This window comes from Lonchura striata, chromosome 4, assembly GCF_046129695.1.
Source record: "Lonchura striata isolate bLonStr1 chromosome 4, bLonStr1.mat, whole genome shotgun sequence".
NCBI lineage: Eukaryota > Metazoa > Chordata > Aves > Passeriformes > Estrildidae > Lonchura > Lonchura striata.
In genome coordinates this window covers 3954421-3970444 of record NC_134606.1, presented here as the reverse complement: position 1 = coordinate 3970444, position 16024 = coordinate 3954421, and the positions used below count along the sequence as shown (strand labels likewise).

The following is a 16024-nucleotide window of genomic DNA, read 5'->3' as shown; positions in this document are numbered from 1 at the left end:
ATCTTCCCTCCAATTATTTATTGAGGGAAACCAAGAATCCCAGAGTAAATAAAGAGTTTGCTCCAAAATGCACTCTTGGAGCATACTGAGCTGATTGAACCCAAGGGGACACAAGCAACCACAGGAAACCCCAGTAAGGTTTTCCATTTATTTAAGCTCTATGTAGGATTCAGATGAGATGGAAGTGATTCCAAGCATCCAGCAGCAAAACCCTTGTAAGTGAAAATACTGAATTTTAGAGAAATTCAAGATGAAATGGCAGCCAAAGCAAGCTTTTGATTTTGGAATCAAATGCCTGAAATTGTTTAACTTCCATTTTGGTACTGAAGAGATTTTACTGTTTTCTGTTGAATTAACAGTGTGTAGCATCAGATAAATATTTATATTGGACTATGAAAGAAAGAAGTAATATTTGATAATTGGCCAGTGGCATCAGGAAAGCAAGAAGGAAAATTATCTTCTTAGACTTGAATATCCAAGGAGATATCCCTTGCAAAAAGATTTAAAAATCAACACTCAAGGGCAGAGGAAAAATGCACAGAGGGTCAAAAGGAAACAAAAACAAACAAAACCAAAAACCCATTAAAAGAGTTTGAATTAGATATTTAATCTTAGAAAGCTCACATCAGGTGAAATAAATCTCCAGAATAATGAAGTAAAAATTATTAAATAGACACAATCAAATAGGCAAACCAAAAAAGTATGAGTATCAAAGTTCACAGCAGGTTGTTTAAAACATAACAAGATCTAGTAGTTCACAATTTAGAATCTAATAACCAAAGAAACTAGCAATTATGGTGAGGAAGGCTCATCTGTCTCAGTGCCAACTAACATATTTTAATCCTTTTACGGCAGTGGTATCAAACTACTCTTAGGCTAAAGGTATGAGTGGAGCTTCAGCTAGCCCAGTTATTTTTTTAGAGAAACCTTTTTATCTGGAAAAAGTCAACCCTGCATTTAGCTATCCATTTCTTTCCAAATGCATTTCAAGTTGCTCTGTAATTTATATTAAATTACTTTCAGTGGAAATTGTGTCGACACAAGAAACACAGACATCTGAAGCCATCAGGTCTGCTTCCTTGCCACTGCAATCAGTCAAGTGATAATAATTAATAATAATCTTAATATGATAATAGCTACACTCATAAACTTATCAAGCTTCCATCTTAGAAACAGCTCAGACATTTAACCCCAATTAATCCTATGTGAAGTGGGAAACTCGCTCCAAAATGAACTCCAGAATCTGACAGGTTCTTTCCATTAGAGACACTTTAATGCCATACTGCCTGTATTTGTAGATAATTTAAATCCATTTCTTCCCATGACCCATTTGTCCTTCAGTTTCACTGTGTGCTTCTTCCACTCTTGTCCCTATTGTCCCTTTTTGGCTTTGTGAATTTTTGTGAGGAGTCCTTACAGACTAAAGGCAGTTCTTCAGTCCCTTCTAATTGCACACAATATCCATTTCTATAGTCATTACAGCAGCCCCATGAAATAATTCTGCTTCTGGAGTACAAATGATAAGAACTGCAGGTTTCTAGGACCATTTGCAGCTATGAGAAATACTCATGGAATCCCAGAATATCCTGGGTTGGAACTGTAGGGATCACTGAGTCCAGCTCCTGGCTCTACACAGGACACCCCAACAATCCCACCATGTCCCCAGAGCTTAACAGCAAAAATCTATCAACAGATGATTGCAGAGATCACCAATAAAAGCTACTGGAATTTCATGAGCAGACTTAAGGTAAAACATCTACCTGTGAGGAAAGGATTGAACCAAAACTTTCAATGGTTAATAGATAGAGGAAATGTCATTTTTTCCAAAGCCTTGAAGTGTTTACTTAAGACATAGAAGATGGGCACAGAGTAACAATCTAGAGAACAGCTGCAATCAGTAGGGGATGCTGACAATACACCAAACACCTGGAAATAATTACCAGAACAATGACAAATTGATTGTATGTACCACTCCTGAGCAGTTCCCAAATGGAAGAAGTTAATAAAGCTGCAGTCTAATTAATCAGTTTCTTTCAGATTTTTCCTTTTGTTCTGCATGTTCAAGATTAAAAAAAAAAAAAAAGAACAACTGATCCATGACATAATGGAAATATTTTAGAGTGCTCTCGTCATAATTAGAGAAAAAGCACTGTTATGAAGATATCCTAAATTATAATAATGTATTGACCCAAACTACAGACCCAAACTGGGTCTGTATATTAGGAATAATGAGTTGCAGACTCCATATAAAAGAGTGAGGATTATACTAAATAATTGTTAATTAGGTATATTTAAATTATGTAAGCAGGTGTTTAATCCTTTCATCATGGATGTGGTCTTCTTTAGAAGAAACAAACTCTCCAAAATACAAAGATCTGCAATTTTACCCCCCCTTAGGTTTGTCTAGAAATTCACCAAATAAAGGAGGATCACTCACTTTCCATACCAGTATATATCTGAACAGTCAAATTTTAGGAATAATGACCTTAATCTGGTCCTGGTTGGTTGGTTTCTCACTGTCTATATTCCTCCTACCTTATTAATCACATTGATTATTCACCACATCTCTTAAAACATCATATTTTGTTTACAGAACTTTAAAATCCAGTCTCCATCACTGAACATGTTCAGTATTAAATTCTGTTTGACATTATCAGAATGTGGGAAGTAATTTGTAAATACAAATATGCATCAAAAATTCTATTCAGAATTCTAAAAGCTTCACACAAATGGCTGTTTAGTCTTCCTTTTCCTTAAAACTTTTTTCCTAAATCTTTACTGCTGTGTTCTCTAAACTCATCTCCTCTTCCACTTGCAGCTGGGACTTTGTTCTCCATCTGTGGAAGGATGACCACTGTTCTCATTGTTTTAATGGATTTCAAGGCCAGAAAAGACAATCTCTGATCAAGCCTGATCTTTTCCTGTCACATTTCATCTCCTGGAGCTGATTGTACAGACAATTCAGTTCATTTCCATTTGATTCACTTTACATTTGATATTTAGACAGAGTGATGGAAGATGAATCACTCTGCATTTTAAAGCACAATGGATATCCTTAAATCTAGTAGGTATTTTAGATTCAATGTTCTCTCTTTTTCAATGTTCTCTCTAGATCCAAGAACATACCACATTATTCACTTCATGGACCATTAAAATACGTAATTTTAATTAACCCAAATGCTTCTTTCCTGAGGGACTGAAAATAGCAAGAATACAGAACTTTCAAGATATTTAGCCAATATCTATGACAATGTAAGACAATTTATCCATGAATGTTATGTTTTAGGAAGAAATTTTCTAATTAATACCCAGATTAATAGTGCATTTGGAACATCACTGATACACTTAAGTACAATAAAACACCAATTAAATTTCAATTCAAAACTAAATTGTTTGGGATGTGAGGATACATTAGCATCTCTAACCCCTCTTTGTCTGCAACTCAGTTACTCCAAGGATTAACATCCTTCAGGGACTAAAGTGATCTGCCTTAACTGAACTGGAGAGTTCAGGGAACATCAACATGAACATTTTAGATGCTCAGCACTGTGTCTGGGAACACAAAACCACATTGGACCTCTTGAGATATCAATAAATACAAAGGCAAATTTAAAAACTCAATCTCAACTGAATTATGATGTGGCTTTATTTGTATCATGGCAAAAACCATGCTGCTGAACCACAGTGTTTAACAGAAACATGGAATCACTGAGAGGTTTGGGATGGGAGGGACACCAAAGCCAATCCTGTCCCACCCCCTGCCATGGGCAGGGACACCTTCCACCATCCCAGGTTGCTCCAAGCCCCAGTGTCCAACCTGGTCTTGGACACTTCCAGGGATCCAGGGGCAGCCAGAAGTTCTCTGGGCACCCTGTGCAGAGCCTCCTCACACTGACAGAGAACAATTATTTCCCATTATCCCATCTACATCTACTCTTAGTTGAAATCTCTTCTTCCTAGTCCTATCAGCAAGTTGTTCAGCTACCACTTTTCCCACAACTTCTATGTTCATACTAAAAATTTGAAATCTCTAATTTAAAATAAGTATCTTTATCTAAATGCTGCAAGGTTGCATCAAGAAGCCTATTCAAAATTAGTAGAATAGTTCATCACCTAAACAAGAAACTACAGTGGAAAATGTCAGGGAAAGTTGCTTGCTGCCTTTTTGGTGAATTGTGCATGGTACATTTATTAAAATCATTATTGTAAAAAAGGACTAAAATGAATGGAACTGACAAAGAAAAATCTGTGAGTCCTAGTGATTAACATCTTAAGTTTAATCATTGATTTGGTTTCTGTGTAACAATTTATTAATTTAAATAGAATTTTCAATAACAAAATTAATGTATCAGAGCAATGCTCTCCACTTATAGAAAAGAATAGAAAGGAGCAACATTTGAAAAGCACCCAAAATTCATGGGAAAGGAAGCACTCCAAGAAGACAACTGTGGCATCCAGCTTTAGGCACACAGATTCCACCATTCTGGACATTTTCATTCTGGCGCTTGAAGAGACTCACAAATACTGTACAGGAAAGCAAGCTCAAGGGTAGATTCTATCTGTGCCCAAGGCACCATGAACTAAGTTCAAAATCATAATTAGAATCAGTTCCATCACTCTCTATCATCACATTAAAAACATCCAATAAAGAGCTTATTTGAAATTGGTATTTTTTGAGATAAACTTCAGTTCAAAGTGTTGATATTTTCCAGCAAGATGCGTTTTCATAACAAATTTCAACATAAAATCCCAGTGATCTGTGAAAAAGAGGGAGCAGCAAATTGATAATGTCAGCACATGGGAAGCACTGTGAGGAGGGGGAGGGATTAATGATGAGATTAATCAATCTGGTGGATTATCAACTCCCTATTCATTTTGAGGGTCACTTTTGTATTCCTGCTAATTTATCATTTTCCTTACACTTAGATCCTACCTAACTGTCTTGACAAAAGCAGTAAGAGAAGCAGGGAGCACTACTTAATCTGGGGAATAAACATGGCTGAAAGTAAAAAAAAACCCTTCCCACAACCCCAGCTGGGATTAAGAGGACTGGCACATTAATGTTGGACAGCTGAAAGGTTTGCAGCCAAGAAAGAAAAATAACAGGAAAAATTTCAATACAAAAATTTAGAAAGATACTCCAGTGTGAGAGAGGATGAGAAAGGAGAAAAGCAGACATTGGAGAGTCCTCAGCATAGGGAAAATCTATGATATAGACTAACAATAGGAAAAATATTAAAAACAAGGAAACAGAGAGATACAATACAGAGAGAGCATCTGCAGACTTTTACAGAGAAATAGATGAAAGGTACAAGAGCACTTTAAAAAATTTATTTAATTTCTTCTACTAGTTCACATAATCTGCACACATTGTTTAAAATAACCTATATTTGAGAACCAAAGGTTCTAAAATCATACTCAAAGCCTCAACTTACATGAAAATTCAATTTATCTTTTCAAAATTGGGAATTACATTCAAAAATTAATTTTTGAAGACTACAAAACCAATTTTGACTTGGCAACATTTTAGTAACCTAAGAATTTATTGCCAGTTTCAGTGGGAATTCACATACATGCAGTGACACCTATGTGTTAATATAAGAGCTCCTTTATATAACTACACTCATTGCTTGAATGTTTAAAAATTGCAAGAGCTTCTGTGCAAAGATATAATGAGATAACTGAGCTTCATGGTGTGAATTTACATTCCAGTGCAGAGATCAAAACACAAATAATCTATAGCCCTCCATCAACACCCAGAAAGGCAGATTGCTGTTGTGCACAGAAATAGGCTCATAAACAAGACATGATTATCATTAGGTTTGTAATGAGAACAGAAAGAAATTATCATTAGTCTAAGCCTCTATAGGTAATAGAAAAAAACGATGGCTGAGTGTTAGGACTGTCCTTTCTAAATACCTGGGCATGGCAGAAGAGAGGCTGAGAGGAATCAAGGCTGGAGATGGCTCTGAGTAACCTGGTCTGGTGAAAGGTGTCCCTGCCCATGGCAGAGATAGAACTAGATGAGCTTTAAGGTCCCTCTCATCCCAAACCATTCCATGATTCCATGATGTCCATCCTTTACTGGATGCAGAGCAAAACAGTCACACAGTATGAGGAAAATGCTGAGGTGCTAAATTCCTTCTTTGCCTCAGTCTCCAACAGTAAGAGGAGTTGTCCTTCAGGTACCCAATGCTCTGAGCTGGGAACAGAATGAAGCCCCCCAAACTGATCCTACTCCTGTCATTAATGAATTTATAGAATCTTTGTTTATTGGTTTTCTATGCCAGAAGCCAAGTTTCACTCTTAGCTGGGCGTTGGCCATTGCCATTTTCTCCTTGCATGACCTCCAAATGTCCCTGGTAGCTTTCCTGAGCTTTCCTTGTCCCTTTTCACAAAGGTCACAAACTCTCCTTTTTTGCCCAAGTTCCACCTAAATTCTCTGTTCAGACAGGCAAGTGTTGAATAAATAAAATAAGGAGCTATTTAAAACCATAAAGTCCAGTACAAACAGGTGCAAGTAAGTCGAGGTGGCATATTTTCTGAAGAAAAAACACATGTATTTCATCACATACTGTAAAAATCACATCATATGAACAGAAGTTAATAACTGACTTATCTACAAGTAAAATACCCCAAAAAAAAAAAAAAAAAAAAAAAAGCACAGATCTCAAAGACAATTGGAACAATTACAGCTGAATGAAATTTGCAAACATCCAAAATCAAAATCAGTGGAGAGCCTACAATTTTATTTTTAGTAGATACAAAAATAATTCTAAATTCCATCAGCTATACAGAATAGGCTCCTTTTCCCATGTTCATATATAAACAGCAGCTGGAATATCTCAGAGATCTAAAGTCTAAAAAGAATTTGTCTCTGATAAAGGGATTAAAACAGAGAACAAGATAGCTGGAGATCAGAATGCTATAATTTGACACTTCTCAGAGGAAATCAGTGCCTGTTATTTGATTATAACATTTTATATTCCCTCACTCTGTAAAGTATTACTGGCCTTTGTAGTATGTGAAAAATGTACTTCAGAAAAAGACGTGTTCAAAATGGCAAATGGAAATGCAATAAATTAAAGTCTTTTATACACTGACTAAGCATCTTTTAGGACTGAGATATTAGAAAGTGTATTTCAAATTTTCGTGCTGTCATTTTTAATACTTCTCTTATCGAATACCACTTTCTGAAACCATATCCAAAATTAAAGCCTAATCTGTATGGAAGAAAGAAGCTTTTATACAACTCCTGAAGTTGGATGACTGCCATGGAAAATGCAGTCAAAAAATAAAGAACACGGAACAAAACGTACTGTAGGCAAATAGAAGGACTGAGCAGGGGGGTAAGGAAGACTCACAGATAGAGCTTAGTGCTCCAAGGACTGCTTGTATCTTTGACATTAAATGCCACTGCGTAATCACAGAATCATGGAATGGTTTGGGTTGGAAGAGACCTTACAGCTCATCTTTTTCCATCCCCTGCCATGGACAGGGGGACATTCCACTAGACCAGGTTCCTCCAAGCCTCATCCAGCTCAGCCTTGAACCCTTCCAGATATGTGTCAGAACTGAAACTGTCCCTCAGACATTTTTGGATGTTCCAGGTCCAGGTCAGAAGCATTTGAGACCCTGGCAGGCAGCTGGAAACAGCTGTGATTTTGAATTTGAACCATGGAATGATTCAACCTTGCAGGAAGAACAAGAAGTCTTGGTTTAAGACCATTTATAAAGTTGGACACTCCAAAATGAGTTACTTCCACTTAATTCCAACCAATCCCCTGCCACCAGTAAGGAAAGATTATGAGTAGATATAAGTGAAAAAACAACTGTTTACTAACAAATGGAGTAACAACAGGCCAAAAAACAACAGTAAATAAGTACTAGATACAAAACTGCCCAATCTCACAAACCTCACGGACACAAAGAGAGACACAAAATGTTGGAATTAACCTTCCCAAGATGGTGCCCGCCTGAGGCACCATCACCTGTGGCTGAGGGACAAAGGGAAGATGACAAAGAGATAAGATGGCAGCAACCCATACCAGAAAGGCAGAAGCCCACAGAGCAGCTCTAGAGGCAGACAAAAATTTTCCAGCTGGTGTGGGGTCTGCATTGCTCCCGCTGCTGTTCCCACCATTTATGGGCTCTCCACGGCTGCTGCGGCGTGCGGGATGAAAGGAGCACTTTGTCTGCACAGGCACATGTAAAAGTTTGTTGGCAATTTTTTTTTTTGCATGTGTGTATGTGTGTGCAATCATCACAAAGTCATTCTTGCAATTTTCCCGTTAGTTTTTCAAAGACTGAAAATTCACTGTTCAGTGACGGAAGCATAAACCAATGACCAAACCTTAAGCTCATCTCCCTGACTCTTTCGCCCTTCAGTATGCTGCTTCCCAATTTAAATATCCCAGACAAAGTCTCTGCACCACTCCTGATCTCCCACCAGTTTCCCTATCCTTCATCAGACAGCTGGTGAAACTCTCAGTTCCTTTGCTCTGCTAAAAACTTCCATCACTGACCTACACAGTCATCTGAGGTCACTCCTGTACCAGGCTAAAAGGAATTTCCTTCCAAATACTTTTGATCCGACAGACTAAAATAACTGATTTTCCAGTTCAAAGATGACTCAAACTTTTCCTTTTTTATTTCCTTTTTTTTTTTTTTTTAATGTTGAAGAAAAAAATTTCAGTTCAGAATTTCTGCCTAATGAATCAACAGTGATTTCATTTCCAGCACTCAGCTGGGACTCAGAGGAGATTCAGTAACACATAAATCAGAAGAGCTTCAAAAAGGGAGGTCGAGATGCTCACCCTGTGGTGCTCTGCAGCTTCACAGAACCATTCTGAGGGGTCAGGGACTTCAGCTCCAATCTCCACATTGAATTACACACAGAGGGGACACAAATACAGATTTCATGCATGGAGGAAATCTCCTTGCAGAACATTGCTCGTGGTTAGCTCAAAACTTAATTGAAAAGGCTGTGCAGTAAATGCTGCTGAGGATTACTCACTGTGGATTAAGCCTATCCAGTTGGGGAATTACTGCTGCAAAACAGAACAGGGCGAGTTAACTGCTTGTGGTACCTATTCCAATTTGTAATATTTGTTTTTTTCTTTTAATAATTTTTTCAGTTTAAATCCTAGTGAAACTCTTCTCCAAATCTGACCTGAATCCAGAAATTTCATGCATGATAATGGGTGGTGGAGTTAAATATTTACTGCAAAACATGGCCTAGTTACAGTCCCTTGATAGGGATTTTTTTTTATCTGTGCTGCATTTCTGCAATACTTTCACAAATAAAACTTTTACTAACAGTAATATTTCCTGTAAAAAAACAAGCAGTAGTTTTAGGATTTGATTTTAATATTCAAGTCAAATATTTCTCAAGGAAACACTACTTCCCTATCTTGCAGTTTCTGAGTATAATTTTATATTTGACACCTGTCAGGTTAAAGAAATTTTATTCTGATTTTATCCTGATATAGAGCCACAATAATATAAAATTTCAAGAAAGACAATGTAAATAAATATAGTATAAAAAATTTCCAGATGTATTAATTTATATTACTTTTCAAACTTATATCATTGCTTTTGCAAAATCTGTCCCAAACTGGCATGTTCAGGCAATACATCAAACACCAACTACCCGGTATAATAAACATACCCCAGAAGGTGGAAGTCACTTTCATAAATTTAAACTAACATGAGCTTAAACAAAACACTGAAAAGTGAAATGAATATCAGAAAAGCTCCAGCCAAGGCTAAACAGAAATAAATCTTTTGGAAATGGAGCAGAGAGTAGAGAAGAAGACAAGATGCTTGGACAGCCAGTTGGCATTACCAAGCACCAGTATCATCAGCAGTTCTCCCAAAAAGCCTAAACCTAATGTGTACAGAAAGTCATAAAATCATGGAATGGTTTGGGTTGGAAGAGACTTTAAAGATTATCTAGTTCCAACCCCTGCCATGCCCTATATGCATTTCATTTTTTCTCCACTTTTAGTTTTCTCCTTAAGGATCAATCCTGATCAGGAACAGAGTGGAGCAGGACAAGACATTGGTGCTGTTGGGTTTGTTTCACAGAGAAAGATAAAATAGTTGGGGTTAGAAGGGATTTTGAAGGTTACCTAGTCCATCCCTTGCAATGAGCAGGGACATTTTAACTAGACCAGGTTGCTCAGAGCCCCATCCAACCTGACCTCGAATATTTCCAGTGATGGAATACCCACCACTTCTTTGGGTAGACAATCCCAATGTCTCACAGAATCATAGAAAAGTGAGTGCCGAGAGGCTGATGTGTAAGGTCAGCCATAAATATAAATTATACAGATGTATGTTATATATGTACATGTATACATCAGCTGTATATGTGTGCTTGTGTGCATGTGCCTACTGGAAATACAGGATCAGTCTCATTCCTGCTTCAAACTGGGGCCGTGGAGCTGCAGCAGCCTCACTCCTGGGATAATTACATCGGGGAACCCCTGACCCTATTTTTCTCTATAGCAACTCTTGGGGATGCTCTGCAACATCTGCTTTTTCATCAGAAGTGTTTTAAACCATTTCAGAGTAGGACTTTTGATGTCTTTCTGCAACTCAGTTCTCAGAGAGCTGAAAGATAATTAATGGATGGAAAAGAGTTTGAAAGAGGCAGCATTAGAGTATTTGCATGGAATGGCATTTAGGGGCCCAGATTTCTTAGAAGGAGCATTGCAAACATTATTAATAATTGAAGTCACTTCCATACATAACAAGCAATTCAAAATAGAAAAGGAATATTTTTTATTAACAAGGTAAGAGCTTTCAGTCCATTACTCCAGTGACTTGCTGAATAGAAGACTTCAAAAGTTTGTGCTCAAAGCTTTCAGTCCAGGCATGAGCCACCAGCCAGACAAAAAGCAAGTTGCAGGGCACCTTATCACAGATTTTATTGGAAAAAAAAAGAAAATGTTTATTGTACACATAGGTTCTTTCAAAAGTGCAGACCAAGATTCATTCTCCCATTAAGTAGGACTGCCCACATGCTCCACCTTTTAGGATGAACTGAAATTCTGGTTTGTCTAAAAAAAACTGTTTTCCTCCTCTATCAAGAACTAGCATATCCTAACTTCTGTAAGCAAAAAAAAAAAAAGTTTTCATGTACTTCAGTGAAAATGTTTATAAATAAGAATAGGGAGAACATAGGTTTAAGTGAAAAGATATGGAGATTTTTTGTCTAAAAAAACAGGTTATCTAGATTCTAGATTCTCTAGAAACCATCTTTTATAGAATTTATTTTTCATGTTAAAACTTCAAAAAATTTTCAAAACTAGATGGTTGAAAGCATTAAAGCACTAAAAATATTAGTGTTTTCTGTCAGAGAAAAAAAAATTGCAAGGAAGTTAAAGTCACTTTCATGTCTCAGAGGTGTTCATCCACAATGTCACGACAGTCACAGAGTACAGAGATCACATTCTTTTCCACAATGTCCATAAACCTGCATGAGCAAAAAATGAAGTCTACCTCAACTTTACCCTGTCTTCAAACACAAAAGACATCAACAGCTATTTTCTGTCCCTTGATTGAAGTACAAATTTCATATTGTGGTGTGAAATTTCATCTCCCATGACTGAAGAGCAAAACAATTTAAAACACAACAACCACAAGCTGGACTAAATCGTGTTTCTAATGGAAGTTTCAGCTATATGCCAGAAAACTTTCAGGAAAATTACATTAAAATCAGGCAGTCACCAGCACATACCTACAGACAGACATTGCCAAAGCCAGATAGAATACATTTACATTAATACAGCCTATTTCCTTGTGTTGCTTTCTGCAGCATCCCAGGCTGTGTCCTAACAAATTTGATCAAACTGGAGCCCAGTGGAACTGCAGTTCTTGATAGATTTTTGTGTCAATCATGGCCTGAATTTCTCTTCCACAGGGAATTTCCTTCTTCTCTACTGATCAATAAAAGATCAGTTGTATTTAGACACTATGAGTATAGCACACACTGTATTTTTATTCCTGTGAGTTCTCCTTCACTTCCCTGCACTTCTCAGGGTTTGTAGTTTCACTCTTTATGGTCACAGAATCATGGAATGGTTTGGGTTGGAAGGGACCTTATAGATCATCTGGTTCCAACACCTGTGTGCTTTTCCTTCTCTCTAATATAAAAAGACATGAATGATAAACTTCCACATGTCCCAGGTCTTCTTTGTCCCCCATCTGGGAGGTCTTTTACACAACTCTGACAGTACCACAATAAACACCCACACAGCAAAGTATTTAATGGCCCAGCAACTGGAGAATCTTACTTAGGTGGTTCTGAAGTATAAGTGTTCCTATTATGGAATCATTATGGGATACAGAGATACACAGGGATAAGCTTTAGGCATCAAATCTTTTGGTTTTTGCTCTTTGTGTTTTTAGAACGGGTTTCATAAATCAAACCTGTATATCACCCAAGTTTTCTACAGCCCACAGAATTTACCCTTCCACACCACAGAAGGAACAAGAATCTCAGCACTGTGGACACTCCAAAGCATTTTGCAGTGATACAGAGCATTTATTCCACACCTATCAATGGAAAGCAGGAGTCCCTGGAGTGAATTGCTACCTTTAGTAGGACACACCACCACCCAGCAATGCAGGGCAGGAAATGAGGAGCACACCAAGAGCCAGCTGGAAGTGCCGCAGACATTTTTAGGTTGACGATGTAATTATCCCAGCTGGAACCCTGCCAGGAAATCAGCCAGGAAAACAGCCTCAGTTCATTAATCCAGCTCTTTATGCCACCCAGCTAAACATATCATTTCACATCACACCAGGGCTGGTCTCATTTCCACGGCTCGTGGGTGCTAATAATGGTGTGTGGTGTCTCCTGCTCTCCTCATTACGGGATCGTGTTGAACAGGCCCCAAAAAAAGCTGCTCCACTTTTCTGACAGCCTTTTTTTCCCAGCCTGGAGTGTTGACAAGAGATGAATGTCTGTGTCATTCTCTGTAATTCTGTTTAAGATCTTTTTTCCTCCTCTCTGCTTCTTCATTGTTGTTTGGGTTGGTCGTTTCTAAATATAGGTTAAGAAAAGTAAAAGTCTTTTTGTCATGTAAAAACTCAGAAATTTAGTCTAGATAAAAGAGTGTGCAAGTTTAGGTTGATGCCTCTAACTCAGGAGAAGGCTCCTGAGGAGAAGCTGAGTCAGCAGCATAAACCCAAAAGAGGAAAGGTTATGAATTCAGAGAGAACATGGGCACTCATGTCACCACTGAAGGTGCTGAGCTACAACTTAACGCAACACAAAATAAGCCATGTAAGCAACAGAAAAGTAGCTGACAAATGAAAATTAATGCCAGAACAGCCAGGCATCAGCATTAAAAATCTAAAAAACACTCAACCAAACCCCACCATCACAACAACAAATACCCAGCAGAAAAAATAACCAACAAAACCCATAAAACCCCACTAGAATAATGGAATATCATTGCAGATACAGCATACAGCAAATGCTTAACTTATTCTGATGTACTGACAACTGAATATTTAAGAAAACCCAAACCACACAGGAACATGAAAACAGTGAAACCAAATACACACAGAGTGGAGAGGAGGAAAAAATATCCTCAGGATAGAACAGACTGGAATATTCACTAAGCAGTGCTTATATACCCAAAATTTAACCCTGCTTTCTCTTATGATCACTTCAGTCCAATTTTCACAAGATAAAAAAAAAAAAAAAACAACATAGTATGAGTTCTGGGGGAGTAGCTCACTGAATATCAGTATTTTACACCCAAATCCTTTAGCTTCCTTCTGAAATCTCAGTTGGAGATCTCTCAGTGTTGTTCCAACACCCGGAGCTGATGATACTGGCAGATGGTATCTTTAGATTATAGGACTTGCAACAGAATAAACCTGAAAGGTACTTAATTCTGCTGCAATAAAAATAATTACAATCAAAATCAATAAAATGGAAACATTTTGTCATAGGCATATATTGAAAACATATTTTTCCCCTACCACACAAGTAAATTTAAAAGCACCTCATATCCATTTTATCTTTTGAAAGAGAATTGTCAGATCTTGCGAGTATCCATTTATTTTATCAACAACATCCAGAAAATAATTGTCTTAATACTGTTATTATACCTCTATTTTCAGGCTTTGACGTTATTTTTTTATATATTTGAAATCACAAGTACTTCAACATTGCTCATTTATTTGGTTGATAATTGTTAGATTGTTCAGAAACATATGTACCATAATCCTAGTTCTCCATTTGCACCCACAGGCTTTAAACCACTGCTCAGATTCAGCCAAGTGAAGAAACTCACATCATTTTGTCACACAGCAGAATAAAAAAACAGACTGGAAATGGAAAAATAATCTTTGGCATTGGGCAAAGCTCTGCTCCCATTGAGCATTTTTTACTGTTGGAAGCCTGGTAATTTACTAAGAATTTTATACTAAATTACTGAGAATTTTAGACTTTCTGTGCTGACAGGCACCCACCCCCAGGAGAACACTGCATTTGACCTGAGGCTGTTGAAAAGCTTCCAAAACTGAATGATAGAACTGGGATCATGGGTGTGGAGTTTGAATAGAAGTGTGTAATATCACAGGGTGGAAAACTTAAGAGTTTAAGGTTTTAGAATATAGTAATACATATAAAACAAAATGGAGGGTTTTGGGCAGAGATTGGTCCTTCTTCTTTACATTCTTCTTCACCTTCTTCTCCATGGGTTTGGGTGGTTTTGTGTAATTGGATAAAAATGTCCACATTGTGGGCACGGGTGGTTGGTTATTGGGTTAAAAGTAAAAATAATTTAGGTGTCATTTCTTAATTGGACATTTTATCTTTAAAAGGCCTTGTAGAGAGAGAGAGATGGGGCTCCATTTTTACCTTATTAGTGTAGTACTGTAGAACTCAGGGTTTGTGAGACTGCAACATAGATAAGAACCAAAATAAACATCTGAGTCCAAACAAGAAATACCATCTCACGATTTAATCCCAACCTTGGCAGAAAAGAAGAAAGTGAATCAACATTTTCTCACATACCTTGTTTTCGAACATCATCTACAGCAGCAACCAACTCCTCTTTGAGATCCTGGCTCTCTTTAGCAATTTGGTCTCCTTTTTCCAAGAAGTTCTGAGTGGCCTGCTCCACTGAGGCAGCCAAAACATGAGCCTTCTTCGAGCGCCCTTTCTTCTTGCCAGACGGTCCTTTATTGCTCGTGTTCACCAACGTCGTTACCTTTGGGCAGGAAAAACAACTTTTTGTCAGTTTGAACAATTCTCTATTTATAGGAACACCTCATTCAATCCTCACACTATTTTCTGTGTCCTGGAAGGGATATAGTGGCCACATGTTTTGAAAAGATAAAATTGAAAGTATAAAATCCAGCAGCACATCCCCCCAAAAGAGGGTTTTCCTTTTAACCTCTCCTCAGTCTGGGCTAAGCAAATCACAGCCAAGCAGAAAAAAGAAAAAGATAAGAACCAGGCATGGCAGGGCTGCGGTGCCAAAGCATCGTTTTTGTCACTTGTTTTCATTTTCAAAAAAATGAAGACACTGATAAAATAGAACCTGAACACACAAGGGTCGGAAACCACTCAAAAAGCAATTGTCCCTTGAGATAATGTACTGGCAGAGATGTGCAAGTGGTGACAAAAACATTGTGGCTGTTTTCCAGATGTGAAAGGTACAAAGAGCTCCCACAGGTGAAAACTCTTTGCCTTAGTGTTGCTTCACTGTACTCCTAATATTTTGTCATAAAACCACAGTAGGCAGCAAAATGCTCCCACCAGTATTTAAAGAGAAGGAAACTCTGCCTCCATGTTTGCAGAATCTCCTGAAGGAATTCTTTATTGAGCTGTCAATAAACTGATTAGAAAGATTAAAAACACAGCCCAGTGTGTACATCCCACAGCTGAGTGCTGGGCAAAGGGGGAATCCAGCATGACTCCAGCAGCACCAGGCTGCTGCTCTGTGAAACAGGAATATTCAATTGGGCACTATCAGGTGTTAAATGCACAAAC

General features: G+C 37.7%; 1 protein-coding gene across 3 annotated transcripts in view; it reads right to left on the bottom strand.

The window, feature by feature from the left end:
* The window catches only part of CTNNA2 (catenin alpha 2), a 465423-nt gene that overhangs the window by 354258 nt on the left and 95141 nt on the right, over window positions 1-16024 (bottom strand). For all 3 annotated transcript variants that reach the window (XM_021535749.3, XM_021535753.3, XM_021535748.3), the window contains exon 3: window positions 15044-15239. In XM_021535749.3, coding sequence (XP_021391424.1) covers window positions 15044-15239 — 196 coding nt within the window. The remainder of the gene's footprint in view (window positions 1-15043; window positions 15240-16024) is intronic.